Source organism: Hyperolius riggenbachi, chromosome 3, assembly GCF_040937935.1.
Source record: "Hyperolius riggenbachi isolate aHypRig1 chromosome 3, aHypRig1.pri, whole genome shotgun sequence".
Classification (NCBI taxonomy): Eukaryota; Metazoa; Chordata; class Amphibia; order Anura; family Hyperoliidae; genus Hyperolius; species Hyperolius riggenbachi.
In genome coordinates, this window is record NC_090648.1 from 229,712,146 (window position 1) to 229,726,740 (window position 14,595).

General features: G+C 41.1%; 1 protein-coding gene across 1 annotated transcript in view; it reads left to right on the plus strand.

The window, feature by feature from the left end:
- The window catches only part of SND1 (staphylococcal nuclease and tudor domain containing 1), a 977,252-nt gene that overhangs the window by 866,829 nt on the left and 95,828 nt on the right, over positions 1-14,595 (plus strand). Inside the window, exon 18 of the mRNA XM_068275928.1 lies at positions 9,519-9,660. Within this exon, the coding sequence (XP_068132029.1) occupies positions 9,519-9,660 (142 nt within the window). The remainder of the gene's footprint in view (positions 1-9,518; positions 9,661-14,595) is intronic.

The window sequence follows — 14,595 nt, forward strand, 5'->3', positions numbered from 1 at the left end:
GATTATCTGTCTTAGTTCTACATAACCGCTTTGTTCATAGGTTCTGGCCTTAAAGGCAACGGAGCACCTGGAAATAAAAATATATAAAATGAACCTCTCCTGTGGGGTGCTTAATAATAGTATGTCATGGGGGTTGGTATGGGTGAGCCTCATCACTTATTAGGTGCTGCTTCTTTGGCCCCCTGTGTGTATGGGATCCACCATCTTCCCCAGAAGAGACCGCAGCTATGCCATATTCTGCAGTGTTCTCCCCAGGATTTTTTTCCAGCCGGGTGGCATGAAAAAGTAGCCGGGTGGGGTGCGAGGTGGGAATGCTGGACCAGTGCAACTCTACCTACAGCATAAGGCCTCGTTCACATCATTTAGCGCAGATGGCTGTGCGATTGGAACGCAACGCGTCCGATCGCACGCCATCTGCGCTCCTATGCGCTGCAGATCCCATTCATTACAATGAATGGGATCTGCGCTGCGATTCCCAAAAATGCGTGCAGCACGCGATAGCGCAATCACGCTGCCACGCAGCGCATATGATGGGAACGGTAGAAGGGCTGTCTATGCCCTTCTACCGTTCTTGCGTGTCGCACACTATACGCGCTGCCAAAATGCGGACGGCAGCGCGTATAGTCTGAACGAGGCCTAAGAAGAGGATGAGGAGGCGAGCTGATGACAGCCGGTTGCTCACCAAAACTAGTTAGATGATGCACCCGTCTAAAAGAGCCTGGCGAGAACCCTGAATATGGGTGTTATAGTTGCTATTCATACTGGGGTGATTATTACATTAAATATGGGGGGGGGGGGGGGGGGATAATTTCACGTTTCATACAGGGGTGTTGCATTTCATAGAGGGGGTGATTTTTGTTTATCATATGGTTGTGATTTGCTGCTCGGGTCAAGCGGTATTGCAGATAGTGAACAGGAGTCAGTATCATAGTAAATTATCTGCAATACCCCTCTACCCCAGCAGCAAATAACATCCATATGAAATAACATGCATGTGAACGCTGCAAGAATCACCCCCACACACTGTCCTTTCAAGCCACCTGCACATACCCTCAACACTTGATCTATGTTCCATTTTTACTATTTTTGCAGCAGCAGCAGCTTTTAACATACTTTGTCCAGCTAGTACAGCCAGGGCCGGATTTGTAATTTTTACTGCCCTAGGAAACTTTTCACAACTGATCTCTGGCAGATTAAATCACTGTGATTGGATCGGCCAGTTGCTAAAAATCAAGTAATGTATCACATCTTATGGGCAACCAAGCAGGCAGATGAGACAGACAGCATTCAGCAGCAGCCTCCATCCCCAGCAAGTCAGCTAATCCACATTGCAGCCATTGTTTGTTTTCACAGGTCCCCTATCTTGAAAGCTCGGTGTACTAAGCAGACTATGCATGATATCAGATAAGAAGTGAAGATTAGAAGATTTCTCACTCACACCAGAGGAAGGATGATTATCCACTCATGTGCAGTGCTTTGAACTTTTCCCGGCATCAGTGTGGCATGCTTCAGAGGATCTCGTGTTGCAGAGAAGCAGCCAGGAAACAGAGGGGGCGGGGCGTCAGAACTCCTTGCCGTGTACAGTATCTAGAGCTGAAGATTCATGCTGCCAGGGCACAGGAGAGACTCTGTGTGGAATGGATACGATCGCTAGGTGGAGGAGGGAGAGAGTGCAGCTTCAGGTTCTCTCCCAGCCGCCCTCAAGTAACTATGACAGGACTAGTTTCCCTGCACTCTGTAGTTGTAACTGGCGGCTGCCTCTGCTAGCTGAGCTGCCTGCAAGCTACCAGACACAGGCAACCAGCAAAGCGGGGCATAGAAGAGGCATTCAGTTATGGCGGTGATAGACAGTTACCCAGCCCTGCCCCTTACAACCCGCCCAGCCAATCACTATACAAGCAGGAGGTCACACAGGCAGATGAGCGCTCCTGCACTACAATGAATGTATAGCGAGAGCTGAGCACTGATTATAGCAGGCAATGGACCGCTCTGCCAGCGTGACATCAGCTGTAACAAGGTAGGCGGGCGGGATCTCAAACCAGCCGGGCGGCCCGCCCACTTAAAGAGCCCTGGGGAGAACACTGTTCTGAAGTTACTGGCGAAGTCAGTCTCTTGTAATGCATGCCAGGAGATGTAGTCCAGCACATCTTTGTTTGCATTTGAGCTAAATCAATGGGAGTGCAAGGAAATTATATAGCAAACATAGTGCTATGCGATTTTCTTGCAATCTTTCACAATCACTGTGTGAAAATCTTTCTGATCACGTTGCAATCACTCCTCAACTCCTGTTTTGGAAATAGGGAAGTTTGCTATCATGATTTTCAATGTGTATGTGGCTTTATGCATCTCTGATACTTTGACTAAGGTGCTTTTCCACTAGGAAGCCCAATCGCATGCAAAATCGCACTACAATGTGGTTGCACTACCTTAAATTTCTGTAAACTAAAACAAATGGGGTTCGGGAAATTAAATCTCGCTACTGGAAATGATCACTGGGATTTACATGTAAATTTGGACTGCTATTTTGAGTTCCACACTTTGTGAGTGATGAGGCCTCTTTTCCATGGATGGTTGAACTACTGATTCGTTGAACAGTTCAGCCGCCCGGCGCCATTCAGCTGCAGTTATGGCAATCAAGTCTACAAGTCAGAGCTCTGACTTTAACACCAGCTGCTGCTATGTCATTGAAATTTAAATGTGACCACAATAATGTGCATATTTGTTTGGTGGGTTATGCTTTATATAGAACCTGAGGAAGCCTTGGTTAGGTAAAAGATGGTTGGTGTAGGGTGATGTTTTTGTGTCCAGCACTCGCACTTTATATGTAGTCTTCTCAACAAGTGATGTGACCACTGAGTTAGATTATACATATCAATTAGGCTCTGTATCATACTAGTTATAACTATCTTTGTAGATGTCTGCTTGTGCTGGTTATTACATACCAGTATACATCCTCGTCAGGCCATCTCAGTTTTACTTTAGCCACACACTGTTGTATGTTTGCATAATGCATTCGGAGCACAGGTTATCTAGGTATATACTGCCCCCATTCTGCTTTTAATACGGATCAATAAAAGATATATTTTAATCCTTAGTCTTTAAGCTTCTGTCCCTTTCTGTGGGATTAGTTTTGTTGTGAATAATCCCGGACATCCTTTTGGATCTAGTTTACTCTCAAACCTCCTCTAGGCAGGCATCATTCTCTGGTGATCTGGCTGGCATATGCCTAACTGACCTCATCAAGAAAAGGATTTTATTGATCGCATTTTGACCTATATTCTGCCTTATTGGAAATAATACGAATAACTAGGTAAAGCGAATAAAATTGTTAAATGTCATTAAATGGATTGAGGGACAGGTAAAGCTTTAGATTTCACTTGAAGTAGCCCAGAATCCTGAAGTGGCATGTGTTTTAGTGTGTCTTGCTGCTACACTACTACATGGCCTTGTGGCAGCATCTCTGTTTTTTGCTAGTGATGAGCAAATAATATGCCAAATTTTTGAACTCTGGTTTGACTAGTACCAGAATTTGTACCATAGGAAAGAAATCTCTGTACTGAACTTGTCCAGCATGGGAACAGCTTAATCAGCTGAGAGTTAAATCATTAGCAGATCCTGAGTTGTATTAGCTGCAAAGTTCTGGATTAGTCATTTCAACTTCTGCTTTCTGTAATGGTCAGAAATAGCTATTTATCATGTGTTTTCACAGTTACTATTGTGTCACATGTAATTAAAAAAAATGTTAACCCTACAGATTTTGCTAGCTCTCCATCTACTGGGGGCAAAGTCTGGCATTGCCAGTCATGTGGATGATTCAGTGCTGCGTAATATGTTGGCGCTTTATAAATACAATAAATAAAATAAATGATTCCTAAAAGCAATTTGGTTAACTGCTCTCTTGTTTTGTGAAGTCCTCGTTGTGTTTCTCATGAAATTTTCTAAAGGAACATTGTAAGATTACAACGGTCTCTATGCGGAGCACATGCTTCGATATATGCTATAAATTTAGGTCATAAAGGGACTGGATTTGGATATTGACATATGCTCTTTGCTGCAAGGAGGATTGCTAAACTGGTTAATGTATTGAACGATACACTTGAGAGTGTACTCTAGAAACTATATTTAAATCAGTGTTGTAACTGCATATCCACTTTCCTTGTTATCAGATAATAACCCTGAAGATAATTCTTGGCAGCTGGGCCTTCTCCTCTAGTGGCGAGCTGGTGCACATAGTCACTAATTCTTTACCAGAGTAATTAGCATCTCTGTCCATTCCCATCCATCACTCTGCCTCCTCTCCACCTGCTGGGGACTCTGTGTCATTTTCAAGTTATTTTTGTTGAGGTTACAGAGGACGATTTTGACAAGGAGAGGATGCACCCAACAATTGCTTGCTGATGGACACTTTGTTTTTCTTCAGCTGGCCCCCTAACATGCCACAGAACTTGAGTTAATATAGTAAATGTGTCTGCTCTGATTATACACCTGTCAATAGGCTTGTCAGATGTATAGAATGAACGTCCTCGCGTGTTAATTGCAGAACTGCTTCAGCTAATCCTCACATTTATGCTAGTTTTATTCTTAAGTTTGATTGACAGGATCTATAATATTACTTTTGTGTTCTAATAATCTAATCCCTATCAGACAGCACTTGCAGGGCTCATTTAAAATGTATGTTTCATTTACAGTAAAGTTAAATGATCTGACTGAAAAATATGGTAATAATCTTGTTTTTAATAACCTAAGCATTATTAAGATATGCACTGGAGCGGGATGCCTTTATTATACAGCTAGCCTTGAGAACAGCTGCATTGATGTAATTGTTATGCATGTTCTGATATTTTGAAGTAGACACAAGGGTTATCTTTTTCTGGACAGTGCAGTTTTGTCCCTGTCTAAATAGATTTTAGAATTTCCATTTAAAAAAGCATTCATATAACTGTTCTTCTCTGCCCAGAGAAGGTAAGTCAGTCCTATTTTAAAGCGGAACTGTAAAGAGTTTTTACACACATAGTTTCACTTACCTGGGGCTTCGGCAAGCCCCCAGCAGCCGTCCTGTCCCACATCGGTCCTGCCCGAGCCTCCGTTCTCTCGCCGCCAACGCAGCCCTGCCAAGCATATCTTTTCTTTGCGTTCCCTTCTGCAATAGCAGGGGACGCGAAGAAAGGATACGCGTGGCCAGAGTCGCGCAGGCGCAGTGGCCCAATGGCGAAACCGAAAGTAGCTGGCGGCGGGAGTACGGCGGCTCGGGCAGGATTGGCGCGGGACAGGACGGCTGCTGGGGGCTTGGGGAAGCCCCAGGTAAGTGAAACAATGTGTTTAAAAACTCTTTACAGTTCTGCTTTAATGTTTATATTCTAACCTTTCATGCTATTTATGTACCGTAGTTAGAATATAAGGAATAATAGTTATATTAGCTGGGTGCCCACTAATCAGGATATCAATAATACTATTTCTAATAAACCTGTCCCCCTGCTGATAAAGCCCCTTTCCAATACCTAACCAGAATGTTAAAGCGGATCCGAGATGAAAAACTAACTAGAACAAGTAACTTGTCTATATATCTCCCCCTCCCCTCTGCCTCTGAAATCTCTGGCTAGTAATCTTCTCCTCCTCCTGCCCAGACTGAGCTCCCATAAGCCCTTGCTACATGGGTCTGAGTGCCTTGGCGTTTTGGAGAAGCTGTGGGTGAGGCTTGTTTAGTTTATAGAGAATTAGAGTATTAAAACAAAACAAAACAAAAAAAGTATTTGGCTTGAGGAATGCCCTATAAACTATATGTAAGGAACACAATTATGAACACAATGAATAAAAGTTCATCTCTGATCCACTTTAACCCACTCTTGAAGCCTAACCCTAATCTCCTTCAATGTTAACTCCTTACTGACACTGAAGCCTAACCTCATTCCCATAATAACCCCTTTCTTACTCTTGACCTTTTTCTAACCCTAACAGCTAATGATAACCTTCCTCTACATTATCATCCCCTGGCACTAACCCTCCTAATCTATGCCTAAGGCAGGGGTCACACTTGTCTCTTTGGAAAACGCAAATTATTTCTCATAATTGATTTTTTATTTAGGGTCAATTTCCCTAACTGTATTCCTGACCCAGGCTCAGTCTGGAAAAAAAACACTAAGTGATAATCCTGAGCCTGGCTTAGGGCAACTGCCAGACATGTTACTATGCAGTGCAGCACTTTTATACTTTCCTGGATCCAGCCAGCTTCCTCCAAGTCCACCGGGGCTCTTGATCCCTCTGGTGAGATTGGCATCTGTCACGTGATGAGACGGAAATCTTACCATAAAGATAAAGCGCCACCTGGGGGACAGAAGAAAGAAATGCAGCACTGGATCCCGGGGAGGGAGTAATGTGCAGAGGCTGCCTGAACTGATGGGGGGGGGGGGGGTCTCTGGCATTCTAAATTAGTTCTCAATATAGGGTCTAAAAGCAAAAAAATAGGAATACATTTGGCAAAATCACATGCAAAAATGCAGTGTGACCCCCTTCTAATCCTAACCAATGTTCATCTTCCATCATCTGTTTTGGCTTAAGTGTCCAGTAACCGGGCCTCATAATGTCCTGCTACCAGTAATGGCGCTGATAATTTCCACGGTTGACAATGAAACGCCTGCTGATAAAGCTCCTCCAAACCATGCAGCACATACCGCTAGTGTAATACCGGCATCCAGTGTTATTTGGCTGCTCATGCTGAATCTGTCAGTTTTTAAATTCTTTTTAGTAAATGTAAATGTTTTAGTAAATGTAAGCTGAATTAAGAGCTAAATTCCTGAAGATTTGATTTTATGAAATAAGATTTTTTTAAATAGTGTTTGTAAGTTTAACTGTTCATTTTCTATTTGGGACGCTTATGTTCATTTAATCTGGCTCTCTGAAACACGCATTATCACAACTTTACATAAAGCAGGTCATAAAAGGAGGAATAAGAAGAATGCACTGAGGGATTACAAATGTCAGTTTTAGCAGCTTTTTGCATGAAGGATTAACTATGTATACTTCTGGGTAAATTCAATACTGGAAACAGCCTGGCAATAAAGTTTTCCTTGGAAGCAGAGAATATAAGATAAAGAGAACTAGTCATTAAGGTGACCTTGGAAAATTAACTGGTGGTATAGTAGCAGGATGCGCACATTATTGTAACTACTTTCTAATGATCAAGAGTCTGGGTGAAATCTACTGTAAATCTAAACTAATTACTGCCTCTTGAAAATGAACATTTCTGCAGCTAGAGACTGCTGTGGAGATGTATGACATTCTAATTAGTTAGATGGTGACAGTTCTGCATATATGTTCCTCGTTAAAAATGCTTTTATGGCTAAGAAAATGGGTCTGTACTGCCGAATAATATGTGTAGTACAGCAAAATGTATTTATGGGCTGTGGTGGCAATACGATCAGGGCCTGTTAACATTAGGTAACCTGCGAGACCACTTCCTAGGGCAGATGGCATGCAGAAAACACCAAGCTTTTCCACGACAATGCCTACAGCTGTTCACACATGTCCATGTTCACTATGTTTGTGTTTGTCTATTGTGTTTCTACTATTTTTATCTTAGGAAGGTTATGGAGGATAAGGTTAGGAGTGCTTTATGTGAGACATTAGGTCAGTGTTCATCAAACCTGTCCTCGTGACTCCTCAACGGTGCATGTTTTGCAGGCAACCTCACCTATGCGCAGGTGGTGTAATTAGTGTCTCACTTTGATGGATTCCATGTAGCTGAAAAACTAATTACCCCACCTGTGCAGAGGGGAGGTTGCCTGCAAAACATTCAGTTGGGTAGTCACGAGGACAAGCTTGTGAAACACTGGTTTAAGGTTTGGGTAAGATCTAGGTACAGGTTAGGCATCTTCTTAATGATGTAGTGTAAGGCTGGGTTTTTAGGGGACAAAAAAAGTTATAGATTGGTTTGTTGGGCTTGAGGTAGCATTTAAAGACGAACTCCAGTGAAAATAATGTAATAAAAAAAAGTGCTTCTTTTTTACAATAATTATGTATAAATGATTTAGTCAGTGTTTGCTCATTGTAAAATCTTTAGGCTCCCCGATTTACATTCTGACATTTATTACATGGTGACATTTTTACTGTGGGCAAGTTATGTAGCTGCTGCTAGCTGTTTTGGCTGTTGGAGACAGCTGTAAACAGCTATTTCCTGTCTGTGAACCTTGTTACATTGTGGCAAACTGTCAAAAGTACCACGGTCCTCAGAGCTTCTTGTGGGAGTGGTTTTACCACAATATCAGTCATACAGCGCCCCCTGTTGGTCTGTTTGTGAAAAGCAATAGATTTCTCATGTAAAAGTAGGTATCAGCTACTGATTGGGATAAAGTTAAATTCTTGGTTGTAGTTTCTCTTTAAGAAGGGGTCAAAGTTAGAAGGCACAAAATAGGAGAGATGTTAAAATTAAAAATCACATCCAGAATGACTACCTACCTAATTCCTGCATGTGCAAGAAAGTTTAGCATCATTAGGAATTCATATGTTCAGATTTTTTTATGTAGTTTTTGTTCTAGTTTACCAGTGGGGTTTAAAAAAAATCAGTCTATTTATTAACCATTTCTGCCGCCCGGACGTGAAGCTCACGTCCGGGCGGCTGCTCTGCTGCTGTGCCGTGCTTCGGCGCGTGCCCCGTGGTGTCCCCCGGTAGCCCTGGGATCAGTGAATGGGAACATGGTTCCCGATCACCGATCCGTGTCCCCCGTAGAAAAAATGAAGCGCTCTCACAAGAGGCTTCAGTTTTTCTGCCCGGAAAATTTTCCGCATCCCCCTTGTATTTCCGCTAGCGAGAAGCACAAGGAGGGAAAACAAAAATGAAGGTGGCCATCTTGTGGCCAAATAGTAAAACTACATCTACATATTTTTTACATTACAATTTACACATATAACAATATTAAAAATTACCTGTTTATGTCCCACACCAAAATATTACCCAAATCAAATTTTTAATGGAAAAAAAAATTACAATTAAAAAAAAAAAGACATAAATAGTTACCTAAGGGTCTGAACTTTTTAAATAAGCATTTGAAGGGTGTATACTACAAACATTTTTTTAAATTATAAGCTTGTAAATAGTGATGGACGCAAAACGGAAACAATGCACATTTATTTCCAAATAAAATATTGGCGCCATACATTGTGATAGGGACAAAATTTAAATGGTATAATAACCAAGACAAACGGGCAAATAAAATACATAGGTTCTAATTATGGTAGCGTGGATTATTTTAAATCTGTAATGGCCGAAAACTGAGAAGAAATGAATTTTTTCCATTTTTTTCTTATTAATCCTGTTAAAATGCATTTATAAAAAAAATAATTCTTAGCAAAATGTACCACCCAAAGAAAGCCTAATTAGTGGCGGAAAAAACAAGATGTAGATCAATAAATTGTGATAAGTAGTGATAGTTATTAGCGAATGAATGAGAGGTGAAAATTGCTCTGATGCAAAAGATGAAAAATCCCCGCGGGCTGAAATGGTTAATATGGTGTTTGTGTTACAGGTCTGGTCAAAGTTTGAGGAACAGCCAGTAGAAGAAGTGGTGGCTGTGGTGGAGGAGAAGGAAAGGAATGCAAATTACAAACCTGTCTTGGTAACAGAAATCACAGATGAGCTGCACTTTTATGTCCAGGATGTGGAGACAGGTATGGTTCTTTTTCTTCCTTCCATAGTAGTTTTTGTTTCATCTGTTTTTCTGCCTCTTGTCTCACTGCAGTAGCACAAGAAAGTCCATAGTAAACCTTTTAAGCCATCATGTTCATACTGTGCCAGTTTATAGGCACATACATTTTAGGCATCGCTGCTCTCGGCTGGTCACAAGATTCATTAAACTCATTAACTGAACTTTGGGTGCAATATTAGTGCAATACATAACCATGACACTTGGGTAGAACGAAATCTAGGAAAGGTCATTGCTGTCCCTGCCAAAAACTTTTAATATCAAGGAAAAGGACATTTTAAACATTAAAATAATAAGTTATATTTCTGTAAAAACCTAATACCCATGTTTCCTCGGAATTAAATTTAATGCTAGAAACATGTAAAAGTCCATAATAATGGCACTACTTTGTTACCTTTTCTCATGCAATGAAGAGAGGTTGTTGTATTGCCATTTATCTGTTTTTAGTTTTTTTTACCCATCGTTCTTTATTCATTTTATCAGACGGCAGCAAAATGCAGAATAGAAGAAACAATACATTTTATGAAAAAGATTTATTATGACTCTGCAGCTTGATTCATTAATCTTCCTATCTGCTATTCAGAAATGGTGCTGTCAGAACCTTGACTATACAACTTGTTGCTGGTGCAAGCATGTATTAAATGTAACAAACACATTTTTAGATTTTGTCACAATATTTCATTGTCTTTTTGAGCTGACAAATATTTACATAAGTCACCAATTCCTGAACATGGTCAAAAAGTGGTTCGGGCTTTGTTCATACAGGGTTTGCCGTTGGATCATGTCCTGGATCCGACTAAGGCCTCGTTCACATTAGGCTACATGTATGGCTGTGTGTTCGGGATGGAAGCCATCCGCAATGCCGTGCGCTGCGCAGTTGATCCCATTTGTTTCAGTGAATGGGACTAGCAATACGCTTTTGCAAAAATGTGTGCAGCAGTGCGATCGCACATCACACTGCTGCGCATAGTCTGAACGTCAGAGGAATATTTTGAAAAGGGGAATAGCACAGAAGGCGAAATTACAATTGGGGCAGTAGAATCGGAATTCCTTTTGGACTTTTTCACTTCGCTATTAGTCTTGCTGCAGCATACGACACACATCCTCTTTGGTGCATTTTTTTTTGGGGGGGGGGGGGGAGTGGGAGGAATATACTCCATAAAGTGAAAGAAGTTGGGGCAGGCAGAGAGTAGTCCAAATCCAGGCAGAGGTCACTACAGGCGGCAGGCAGAGAGTATTCAAAATCCAGGCAGAGGTCACTACAGGCGGCAGGTAGAGAGTATTCAAAATCCAGGCAGAGGTTAGTTCAGGCAGCTATAATATATATATATATATATATATATATATATATATATATATATATATATACACACACGCACACACACACACACGCACACACACACCCATAATTATTCATACCCCTGGCAGACTTTGACTTAAAGTTACTTTTATTCAACCAGCAAGCGAATATTGCCAACTTGCTAAGGTTACTGATTCCATGACCTCCCAAACCTACAATTGGCAGTAATTCTCACACTGTGGTAATGTTAACATGTCATTGACTCACCAGTGTTGGGCTCAATTAACATTTGCGATGGATCCATTCGGTGCAGAGTGGACAGTTCTTGATCCACTTGGTTCAACCATCGTATTTGTGTCTGGAAACGATGAGTTGAACCATAGATGGCTATGGGCAACTCATGCTTGTCCAGAAAAATGCAGCAAGTTCAGACTGCATTTCATTTGCAGATTTTTTTATTTTTTTTTTCAATTGGCTGCGCATCCTTTTTTTAACATTAGGATCTGCTTCCTGCGCTGAGTGGAGTTTGCAACTGGTATGTTTTTGCAACACGTGGGAACCAAGCCTTCTAACGCCAAATTCAGTAAACTGGTGGCAACCTGACATATAAAATGTGGTAAGGCGTTAACCTAATGTACACAGACCGCATGCCTTCCCTGATGTCAAATTCAATGTGCCCATAAAGTTAGGAAAATGGAGAGTAGAAAAGCACATAACCCCATGCTACTATTTTATCATGATCCACCCCTGTGAAAGCAATTTTCTTTGAAGAATTATTAATAGGCATGTTAAATGGCACTAACAAATAGTATAAATTATACATCAACAGTAGTGTCACGGTAATGCTGAAACAAGCCTTTTATTATGTCTTTTATTAAAATGGATGGCTTTATTGACCAATGAAAAGGTTCCATTTTACTTTTTTCTTGTTTCTCAGTAACAAGACATCATTTTGACATGACTTTTTCTACCAAAGTAATCACTATATATATATATATTTTTTTTTATTGTATGTTGAGTTTCTGCTGCCTGCATTTATGACTATTTTGAAAGATCCATGTAGCATTCATGACTCAGATCTGTTAAGGCTGAACCACTTGTTGGGCAGTTCAGCATCCTGTCTGCCAGCAATGAGCATCCAAGTGGCAGCATTTGTAACCCCATTTTGTGCCAACGTTGGACAAAAAGTAAAGTTAACCGGCAGAAAAAAAAAAACAGCTGATCACATCTGAGCACAACCGCAGCCATGTTTAGATGTTACTCCATTAGGGAACTGCATGTGTATTGCCCATTTTGAGTGGTAGCCAGTGCCCAGGTGGTGAATGAAAGTGGCTGACAGGTGGTGAATTCACTGCATTCTGCAGCCTTTGTAAAAGAGACCACCTAGTGCTGTATCACATCTCATAAGGTGTGTACACACGCACTACCTCCGGCAGCGACTGGTCCGCCAGACCCTCCCGCTGGGCGGACGTTCAGCCGACAGTAGCACGTGTGTACGCGCTGTCGGTGGACTGATAAGGCTGTTAGCGGATCGTTCAGAAACCTCCTGATCAGTCTGCCTGACAAACTGTACACACGCACTACTGTCGCTGGAACGCCCGCCCAGTCGTTGCCGGCGGTAGTGCGTGTGTACGCACCTATAGGCTGGAATAAAAGGGGGGGTTAAAGTTTGTCAGTTTTGGATTTAAAGGTTTTATAAACTTTTTGAAGAAAAATTCAGGTATTGGCTGTCAAATTCAGGGATTTTTATATTTGCTTGTAAACCACTACATGTGTGCTTTTATCAGCATAGCTTGCTTGTGTAGGTGGTTGTTGCAATTTATATTAAAATACAGTTTGTTCTACACATCCTTTTTTAAATACACAAACTGAGGTCTGTTGGACAGGATTCCTTGATCAAAAATTGTATTTCCCATCCGGTATTCACTGCAGATCTGGGTTCTGTAACCTAACTCTCATCCAATGTGCACTTTTTTATTAGGCTCATTTAATTAAGGCAACATTATTAGTTGAATAGAAAAAGTCCCACGTACCCTAAGGCCATGATAAACTCTCAGCATCTCTCCTCTTCTGTGATAATAGTCTCCCGTTTGAAAGCAAATGAGAGGTTACTATTCAGCTGTGTTTGGTGGCACATAGAAGGGGGAGCTGGAATTCTCTGGAGGTCTACAGAAGGAGTCTAATAAGAACCTGCTCTCCCAGGGGACATCTGGCATCATCTAATTGAGACATAAAATGTACAGATGATGCAAAAGATTGTTAGAATTAAAGCCATCGGCAAAATATTTTAAAACAAACTTCTTTTAATTGTGGTCTTTTTTATTTTTTTCCCTCCTTCCCCTTTGCTTCTACACATTAACCGTATGTTTTGAACACTTTATGAACAGCAGCTCTCTGAATAGGTTTATGTGGTTTATCACCTTGTACACAGTTATGTTAATGAGAACTCCAACAGGATTTTTATGAGGGACTAAATGGAACCAAAAAGCCCCTTTGCTACATGTTCTGCAAACATTGCACATTTTATTTCTTTATATGCAGTATTCTATAAATCAATTGTTTTGGATGTACAGTTGGCTAAAAAACATCAAGGAATGACCTGCATGACAATACCTAAAGCTATTTAAAGTAAATGTTTTTGTATATAAATGTACCCAAAGCAAGCCCACATGTAGGGGTTGGTTTAATAAAGCTGGTTAAGACTGGAGAGCATAAGTCAGCAGTGTTTGCTATAAGCTGTCAGAATTTTGCTTCTAGGATATATCTGAAAATAGTAGCCTTAACTTAGCAGTTTTGTGGCTCTGATCATGGGCATTTACTGCAATGTTTGCTTTTTTTTTTTTTTTTTTTATAAACATTAATTATGCATAAATATTTGCTGTGTGTTAGGACAGCAATTTTTATAAAATGATTTTGCAGCAATTCTTCCGACATTGTGTTATGATCTACCTGATGAATTCCAATTTAGCATTGCTGGATCACTTAGATTGCCCATGATCTCCACTGTGTTCTAATTTTTTTAATCAAATCATCGTCTTAATAACATAGTCTCTCTGCCCCCCTCTGCCCTCCCGCCGGATCGGAGCACGGTGCCCGTAACTATGGCGTATACTTTCAAGGACTGAACTCCCGCTTGGTTGGGGTAATACAAGTCTAAGGCCCTGAGTTTGATACTCCAACAGATACACATCGTGGACACTGCGGTCAGTTGGGCAGGCTAAAAACCGTCCATGCGGACGCTGCATATCGCATCAATGGAGGAGGTGGTAACTATGTGAAACAGTGTATACGGCATCTATATCCGCGAAGTTCATGTGTATATCCAATTATGGTGAAGTATTACATGCATGGAAACTTCGTTGTTACGATATATGGCTTGGCTGAAATACTGAACTGTTTTGTCCGCATAGGCCTATAACTTTATATTACAGCAAACTGGCTAGGTGCACCAGCCTAAATGGTCTGGAAAGACTCTTGAAGGAATATAGTGATCTTTCTATGACGATCTTCCTAATGTGGAACTTTACCTCATGCCATTGAATTTTGAAAGCAGGACTTGCCGTGGGATATTTTTCATATATGCCTCTCATGGACTGTGTT